We start from the raw sequence: 9,806 nt of genomic DNA on the forward strand, positions 1-9,806 counted from the left end.
CAATCGACTGAACAGGTAGAAATACCTTTTCCGTCCATAGTGTGTCTACCTCTATTTTGACTCAAGAGCCGATGACAATATAATTACATTTCAATAAGATTACATTTCTATGGTTGACACTGTCAACTTGATTACTTGGACCCTATTTTACGAATGAAGATCTATGGGTTTAAACAAATTAAAAAAACTGGGCACGATTAGTGCTAAATAAGTAAAATTAAATAATTGATTCAAATTACGCTTTGTAAAACGTCTTATTTTTGTAGTTTAAAAAAAGGTAAGTGTACTAAATATTTATTAAATTTATTTTATTACATCATATGTAATATCAAATTTCATTTTTTAAGCGTGTTAAAATTACGTAAATGATTAAAATTTTAAAATCTGTCCTTGACTTTGGGGCAAATGGCCGTTACTCTACAAGGAGCACCGGTACCATGCTGAATTTTCATTGGCATTACGATAAGGCTGCACAAAGTACCTGCAAAAAATAGTATTTGTAATTAGCAGACAATGAAAAATAATACATATAAATCATTACAAAAGCCATTGGATTTATATTAGCATGTACTGTATAGATGTGCGCCCACAGAAAAAGCCCAAAAGACATGCCTGGCACAACCACTCCAATAATGCATAGATTAATACCTATATATTGCTATTTATCCATAGATGCACATCAATGGAAAATGTATTATTTGATATAAGATATATCATTACGTTTCAGTTTTGATTGGTTCTTTAACTTACTTGGCAATTCATTGTCAATTTTCAAATTCTCCAACATAAAGATATTTTTTTCAGTCAAGATTTTGTGGACGGGAGCTCTATGTTCCGATCCAGGGTCTACAGATGCAGTATCCACTCCCACACCGACAATGCCTTTACTTTCTGTTAGCCATTTGGCAACATCCTCACTCAGACCTTAAATATACAAAATGAGGGATAGATTATTCATGTTTTGTGGGTTTTTCACATATCAGGGTACAATTGGCTATTTCTGAGTGGGGACAAAACATTAGTGATGGTTTGTTAAATACATTAGAAGAAGAAAAATCAAGTACTAGTCACAATCAAGCACAAAGAAAACATATGTTTCTTAAGAAATTTATCCTTGACGGGTTTTAAATTTTTCTATTTTAAATTAAGGTTTACTCTGGTTACAAAATGATAAAATACAAAATTATGATTTATAATACATCGTTTATTTGCTCCAACAAGGCATAATCCAAAATTCGTAATATTCAGGAAAAACATTTGAAGTTTCAGCTGTAATACAAAATACTAGGGAGCTATAATGAAACTAATATGTACTCCCTTGCTGAGATTTGAATGCAATGATATGTCACATTTCCTATTATAATTTTAAAAAATATTATTAATTTTGAAATACATGGTAAAGAATGAAATATTTTGAAATTATGACATTTTTGCACAATTTAGTATGTATTATGTAATTGTCTGTTTTGAAAAATGATATGATTTTTGACCACCAATCTCTTTTTTGTCCCGGTTTAGAATCGGGAAAGCATAGTAAACCTAAGAAGAAAATAAAAAAAACATATCAGAAAATAAAAAAAATAGTTATGGGATTCGAAGCTGAATTTCTTACAAGCACTATTTGTATCGTTAGTGGTGTTAAATTGTTATTTACATAAGGTAAGGTGATCAGTAATGCTTTTTAGGTATTAGTTAAATTATCCTGGAATGGTACTTAAATTCCAGGATTGATGACTTTGCTTTCATGTGATAAACAATGAAGTTAACACTATTATGAAGTTTATATTACTTTAAATTTTTACACAATACTACAAGTCACCACCATAGCAATTCTGAAGCAAATGAATAAGTTAATGTTATTAATTTGCCCCAGAAAAAGTGATGAATATTGTTGATATGATGATTATCAAATTTTACCTGGAAATTTGAGGGAATTTGGTTCGTTTGATCCCATGTATTTCATTCTATCATTGAAATACTGACTCCATCCAAATCTGAATATGATTGTTGTGTTTCTTCTACTGTCAATAGTTAACAAATTGTCCATGTGAGAACGTTGCAGAATGAAATCTGGATTGCCAGCTACCAACTTGCTGACATCAACTACCACCACTGAAAATCAAATGACACATGAATTTAAATATTGAAAATATCTATCATACTCAGAAATAGTCTACAGGATAATAATTCCGTGCATGCTGTAAAGTAGTCCGAAATATAATCAAGAACCTATGTATAATTGCAAATTGCATAATATACCGGTTAAGTATGATTGGCTGTTAAATTGCTGGGCGTGTTCTTAGATTCTTAACTCTCTCTTGAGAGCCAAATCCGCAAAATAAAAAGTGTATGTTTTTATTAGGTATGTCAAATTAGGAGCTATTTATTATAAGAATTTGCTAGTTGATGCTGCACGTCAATTGATAAATGCATTTGTAGTATCTAGAGTGGATTAGAGTGACATTATATTATATATGTGAGTATCCCGAACAATAAAATTACTAGACTGCAATCAGTAATAAACGCTGCTACTAGACAGATTTTTGGAATTTCTAAATTCTGTCACATCACTCCATTGCACTGGCTATGCTAAAATGTAGAGAGTAAATTTGCTTATGTATAAATCAATGCATAATACGGCTCTAGAGTATCTTATAAAGCTGCATATTTGTGACGAATTATCTGATAGATGTCTAGGGATTCTATCAGTTGCCATGGGTAATGTGACCTTACCAGTTTGTAAGCTGGGCACTAAATTTGGCAAAATTATCTTGGCTGTTGCAGTGTGATGGCGTGGAATGCTCTCGCAGCAGCAGTTAGGAACGGTGAGTGTGAGAGGATTTTTAGAAAAACTTAAAACACATTGTTTTATCGGATCATTTTTATAATTTTCTTTTCCCTATAATTCCTTCACAGTGAAGCACCCTTGAGGTAGTATTTCATGAATAGGGTGTTTAAAATTGTAAAAAAATACATTTTTATTTTATTTAAACACAATAGCAAATCTACATTGCAGATTCTGCAAATCTACATTTAGATTGTGTTTTAGGACTTTTAATCGATTTTCGTTATTTAGGAACTAATAAATTGATGTGAACTTACATGCAGATATAAGGTTTGGTAAAGGAATTTTTTCTACAGTCCATCCTTGGGGATTAAAATGGTACGGTGCATCAAGGTGAGTTCCAACATGTTCAGCGGTGCAAAACTCATTTGCAGAATACCTAGAAGGCAAAAAAGTATAAGATAATTAATATATTCTTCTCAGTCTTACTCCACATTACTGAGAGTTCTGATCCTTGTTGAAGCAATGACTCTTCTCCAGTTATCCCTCGACTGCGCTGCTTGTAGCGCTCCAAACACCGAGGTGCCTGCTGCTGTCTTAATTAATATACGAGTAAATGGTACATATCGCTCTCTCCTTTCAACAACGTCATATATCAAAAATCGTCAATTTTCAGTTGTGCATGTTTTCGGAATGCCGGGAAAATATACTATATCCCAGCAAAAGCGGCATATTTTTAACTCAATATTTACCCGCTAAAGGGCAGAAAGTGTTGTTTTTGCATTTTAAAGAAAAGGTATTGTTTAATTATTTTTTTAATATACTAAATGTTTTTCAAATGGAGACAGAACCTTCAGGTTTTACCTTAAAAGATCTGTTGCACGGTAAAAAGTTTAATAAGTGGCTTGATATTTATTTTTAATGCATTTTATTATTTTCTTAGACTTTAAAAACGATCTTCTGAAAAATAAAGTTTTTTGATATGTGACGTTGTTGAAAGGAGTGAGCGATATATTTATGGGTTCATATATTTTCTTCTCACCTTCGATCCGTTTGTTCAATACACAATAAATGTCTTACAAGGAAGTCTAATGTGAGCGTATAATATGTATTTTATAAATTATAATGTGAAAACACAGGTCGTTAATCAATAGCCAGAGTTTAAAAACTGGTTATTCACTACTCATTATTTTGAAAAGTTGTTCATGCCTTAATGGTCTTTTAAATTTGCCAACATGGTATTTATATTTATGCAAGCAATAAATATAGTTTGTCAGACTAAGATGTTCATTTATTCAATTTCAGATAATTTGAAAATATCAAAAATAATAATAAGAAATGAAAAATTCATATATAAATCTAACTGCAGTTACATATTATATAAAAGAGGGAAATAGAAACGAACAAACAAATATGTAATAGTTATATATTTCTTTCATAAGGCTAATAAGAAAGGTTAATTATTTAAATTTATTTAGATTTACAATATTTTTTTAATTATGTATAAAAAAGTAGTTTTCAATGCGTTTTTAATAAGTTTTTTTTCTCATCTAGTTGGGTATTTTAAAAAAATATGGTGCTTTATAACGACACTGGAAAGAAAAGATCACGAAAGAATTTAGGTGAACTTATTATTCGTCAAACGCCATCTGTGTTCAAACGATATATTCACCATAGTTACGGTAAATTCCGCTTACCAGATAATCATAATTGTACATATAAAAGTAAAGTCATATCCTTTGCAAATAACAAGTAAAATAATAGAACTAAAATCATATATCTATGTAACTTCATTGCTAATCGAGAATCATTGAATTGTTTATAATCATGCCTTTAACGAGAAAGCAATATTTTTGCCTAGAATTCTTAATCATGAATTGTATTAAATTATAGTAACTTTGAATATAAAGAGTAAAATTTATGAGTGAGTATAAGCAGGGTTTTAAAAAAAAAAATAAGATCCCGGAACCCCTGAAAATAATTCAAATATCATTTAAATATTCATTACATTACCATATTTTATCATTTTGACGAAGTATTATAATATAGATTGTAATTACGTAAGCACAAACATTGCTTCGTTTAATGGATTTTAAAAATAAAATAAAAATAATATCCTTGAAAAAAGGTGCTGAAACGCCGTTCCACCGCGCTACATGGAAAAAAGCTCTGGGTATAAGCTATAAAACTTATTAAATTTAAGTCCAAGTAGGGCCATGATAAGCGGTGTTACATAAACCGTAACTAGAGTGACTTAAATGTTACACAATTAAAAATCCTGCTTACCAGATGCCATCTGGCCGTGTCCCAGCGAACTTCTTCGTAAAATGGAATTTCTGCCCCCCCGGCCAGAATATCGTATTCTCGTTGTAGGAGTGTGACAGGTCAATGAATTCCAGTCCTCCACTGAACAACAAATCGTTGACATTTATATGATTGCTACCTCTGACACACGAAATGAAGATACATAGCAGATTAACCAGCGAAAACAAGACGTGACCCGCCATCTCGACCGCTGGCAACCGACTGACATCACAGGAGAATGACTATTGTATATTTATTATAATTTAAACAAAACAAGATCATTACGAAAAAATAATGTTGTAATGAAGGCGTTGGGGGTCTATGTCTACCTACGATAAATTTGGATATTGATCAATATCGTTGTAATTATTATTTAGTGTTTTGGCATTTACTTTGTGGTAAGACATGGTGAAATTGTAAATGTAAACACTTGTTTTTTACCACTTGAGTTATATTTATTTTAACTAGTTTCGGAAGCTACAGATGCTTCCAATTACGGGATATAAACAGTTTATACAAAAAAACAGGTGTTTTCATTTACAATTTAATTATTAATGCCATTGCGTATCAAAAATAAAATCGGATCAAAAGAATGAAATTTATTCTAGTCATCAATATTATTCGATCTTCCCCCTGCCCTGGTAAGAAATACCATAGTGTTTTTTTAAAACAATATTTAAATAATTATTTATGCCATTATGTATCAAAAATCAAATCGGGAATTTGGCTGTTTACGGGTCCTTTTGGCAGCCAAATTGCCTTTACGTACATACATATAACATACATATGTATGATTGATGTATATTGTATAAAATTTGTAAAGTTATATGTCGAGTCGTGAGAGCTACGTGGCTGACGTTATTATTTATATAAATGGGATTCAACCTACTTTAAATTAATGATATTTAAAAAATAAATCATCTATGTATCTCATACATTATATTTATAGGATCGAAATTTTTAATTTCCTCCTTATGTTGACTGTATTTACAAGCAATGTTTTTAAATAAATTTTGGAATTAAAGACATAAACACATAAAAAAGGTAACATTCATCGAATTAGAAATGATTCTTATGGTAATTCCACAACTTTTTAAATCTTCCAATTATATGTTGTAGATCACTTTCTGACTTTGTTTCGTAGATAATATTGATGATTATTTCCTCTTTGCTTTCTTTTAATTTCATGTCATGGCATACAATTGTAGAATAAAACGAATTTTGATTCCTTTTTGACTTTTCTAATAATGTTCTGCATTATATAATTAGTATCACCAATATTTTTGCACTAAACGAGTACATAATACACGCTTTTACAATTAAAAACTAATATATATTCTTAATAGTAAATAATTTTAATCAAAGGTCGCGGGTCAAACTGATTATATGTATATATATATATGTATTAATTTTATTTTTAGTGTGTTATTCTTTCAGGGGATTCGTATACATTAGCAGTGTCCAGGGTTTTTCTTTTCCTACTTTCTATTCCTCTTTTATTTCCTTACCCATATAATGTTATTTAATTTCTTTAAATAATCCAATATAATCTCAGATTTTGGAGTGCAGGGCTGATCAAATTGACTTAATATATTTATCGATGAAGATAACATATCTTGCTAGATGGTGTGCTCTATGCACCATTTAAATGGAGAAAAATGTTTTTTTATTGTATATTTTTCCTTAATTAATTTAAAAAAAGGGATTTATATAAAATAAAGAAACATACTGTTTTTTCATTTTGATAATATATTTGGCATACCTCGAAATTTTTTAAAAGAGATCTGGTACTTCGCATTTTCGAACGTAAAGTGGTTAACATACTGTTCTGCTATTCGTAATGTCACCGGATCGATTGTTGTCTCAGTTAATAATAACAGCAAAATGTGTTAGATATTAAATAACTTTACTCTTGGCTGGATCTACAGTAAAAAGATAACTCGTCAAATAGGGTAGACTGGGTACGGTTGAAACAAAGGACGGTTGAAACAGAGCAAATATCTTGCAAACCGTATGCGGTAGGGTGAAGGGTCCAAGGGACGAACAAAGCGGGCAACAAGTTCAAACACGAATATCAGTGTTGCATCGCTCGCCGCAATGTGCAGTTGCTTGTAGGAGGTCTTATTGTATTTTGATAACCAAAAGTAAGTATTTTTGTTCCGAGAATTTTCCTTTTATTACGGTTTCTATTGAAACGATATTATTGAGTATGATTTCGTGTTTGAAATGAAGCTTGTAGAACACGATATAGTGATTAGTTTTAATGTGCCATTATTGTTAACATTACTATTTTCTGTTTTCCACCTAAAGGAGGGGTTGGGGACGGTTGAAACATTTTTTGTGGGTACGGTTGAAACAACATAATTTTTCAGTTTTCCTGTTTTCTTGATGCCGAGAGTACGCGCAAGAAAGACTTCGAGAGGGGAGGTCGACTTGTCGAGGTATACATACGCTTATGAGGAGGTTAAAGCAGGAGATTCACTGCGAAAAGCGGCGGAGAAGCATGGATTAAACCACTGTTCGCTCATTATATATATACGAAAGCGAGATGCATCTGGTGAAGAAGAAAATGGGATATGAACCCCATAACGAAGTTTTTAATAAAGAGCAGGAGCAGGAGCTTGCAAAATACTTGCTACTAAAAAAAACAGAGAAAGAAGAGATAAGAAAGGAACATGAAATAAGGTTGAAACGGATGAAAACTAAGTAAGTCAAGAAAAGATTGGATATAGGAAAAAGTAGAAGGATCGTTAAAGGAAAAATAACCATAATACGCAACAGGAATCATCATCAGAAGAGGACGAGTGCTATTGTCTTGTTTGTCTGTCACTGTATTCAGAGAGCAAATCCGGTGAAAAGTGGATACAGTGCACCACTTGTAAACTGTGGACTCAAGAAGACTGCACAAAAGGTGGTCTCAGCTATGTTTGCCACAATTGCGACTCGGAATGATCCCAAAGCTAGATTTTCGCTTGATTTATGACTAATAAAAATGAAAGAAGCGTTTCCTTTTAGTTTCTTCACAGATTATTTTCGTTCGATTTGTTTTTTTTTTTTAATGCCATTGTTTTTAGTTGTTTTTGTTTATTACATATCTGTAGACTGATTAATATTGTCATGCGGTGCCATAATTATTTATAAAACAAACATAAATAATGAATAAAACGTCTTACAATATTAAATATTGATTTATTTGCGTGTGTTTCAACTGACCCCAATCACTGTTTCAACTGCCCCTGGTATGGGGACGGTTGAAACAAATCGGATATATTTTTTAAATTTGATCTGTTACTAAAAATAACACACCGGGTACTGAAATAATACTTCCCATTAGTAGACAGAAACACACTCTTGTATTTAATGCATCTTCATCATCGCTTGACTTGTTAAGAACAATTCTATGGACAATATTAGCAAAATTGTTTCAACCGTACCCAGTCTACCCTACGTAGCGTAGATAACTTTAACACTACTTCAAGACTTTTATTTTTAACGACTTTGATATTTTGAAACCGGTTGTCGACTATTATTCTGAGGAAGTCAATGATGTCGAAAACAAGCGCTAAATAAAAGTAAAGCTAAAGATATATCTATCTACACGCATTTAAAACTTTAACTTTCGTATGGAATCGATGCTCTGAAATAACTGAAAAAATGAGTACGTTACGCGTCATTAAAAAATCTTATTATAAAAAAAAATCAACAAGCCTGTCGAATCAAAGGTCTTATGATAAGTCTGACAGTATTTGGACGACCGCTCGCTATCCGTACTAAATATTTGCACCAAGACAATATGTAACATTCATGCTAGCTACTTTATTTTGTCGTGTTGATAAGTGACTGAATACTTAAGACAATTGGTTTATTGTGTACTCAATGATAATTTCCTGTAACACTATAGGGGTGTACCAACAGGAGCAAAAAGTGATCTATAGTTTCTAAAGAATCGATTCCTCGTAACTTATCTCCACGCATTAAAAAAAAATAAACATCAAGTATAATAAAAACATTTTTTTTTCTTTATAAATTGTTTACTTCATTAACTCCGTTAGGACGTTTTGAAGTGTAGACAGTTTTTTCAGTTAAATATTGACAGATGAGGCAAGGTTAATAATAATTCTACAATCTAGTACTAACTAACTAACTAACCATCACGCCGCTTCCCCGCAGGGGTAGGCAGAGAGAATCGAACGCCACATCACTCTGTCTTTGCAAACATTCTTTGCCTCTTCTACATTCATGCATCTCCTCATACATACCCGACGATTATTACGACTCCTGACCCGGCCGCTTTCAAGTATTTGACATACCTGATTGTGCCAAGTTTTCCTCGGTCGTCCTATAATCTAGTACCTGCTTAATTAAATACGATAAAAAGTCTAAATAAATATTTATAACTTATAAATGAAATAATATATGTTATAAAGTGATTTAAAACTTTATTTAAATTACTTCACACGTTCTATTATTTATTGACTTGGCATTAACTCTGTCAAAAATATGACGATTTAAATATAAAAATTAAAGTAACATTATACAGTATTTTCATCTGTTCATGAGAACATCTATAGTTCTCACTAGGCGTGTTTATGTTAATAACCACAAAAATGGTCATACACAGGTATTTAAATTTATATTTAAACTATTTATTTTACTTTGAAATTATATTTTAGACCGGTTTTGAAATAAAAGGCTTCTTCCTCAAGTCTTATTATAT

General features: G+C 31.4%; 1 protein-coding gene across 1 annotated transcript; it reads right to left on the bottom strand.

Moving 5' to 3' along the window:
- Nucleotides 1-278: 278 nt before the first annotated feature.
- LOC148301257 (uncharacterized) lies at nucleotides 279-5,316 on the bottom strand. The gene is made up of 5 exons (XM_088273619.1): nucleotides 5,072-5,316; nucleotides 3,103-3,224; nucleotides 1,918-2,112; nucleotides 751-924; nucleotides 279-481 (listed from the first exon to the last, which is right to left on the bottom strand). Exons 1-5 carry the CDS (start codon nucleotides 5,290-5,292, stop codon nucleotides 378-380), a joined length of 816 nt encoding a protein of 271 aa, XP_088129745.1. The 5' UTR covers nucleotides 5,293-5,316; the 3' UTR covers nucleotides 279-377.
- Nucleotides 5,317-9,806: the final 4,490 nt, after the last annotated feature.

The sequence above is a fragment of the Brachycentrus maculatus genome, unplaced genomic scaffold, assembly GCF_059751285.1.
Source record: "Brachycentrus maculatus isolate JH-2025_06_01 unplaced genomic scaffold, ASM5975128v1 h1tg000589l, whole genome shotgun sequence".
Taxonomy (NCBI): domain Eukaryota; kingdom Metazoa; phylum Arthropoda; class Insecta; order Trichoptera; family Brachycentridae; genus Brachycentrus; species Brachycentrus maculatus.

Bases quoted from the DNA above. Each gene is read 5' to 3' on its own strand.
- LOC148301257 (XM_088273619.1), bottom strand. From the start codon at position 5,292: ATGGCGGGTCACGTCTTGTTTTCGCTGGTTAATCTGCTATGTATCTTC. The intron at 2,113-3,102 runs GTAAGTTCACAT...TTTGATTTTCAG, and splicing joins ACCAAACCTTATATCTGCAT to TGGTGGTAGTTGATGTCAGC. The intron at 482-750 runs GTAAGTTAAAGA...TATTTTTTGCAG, and splicing joins AATTGACAATGAATTGCCAA to GTACTTTGTGCAGCCTTATC.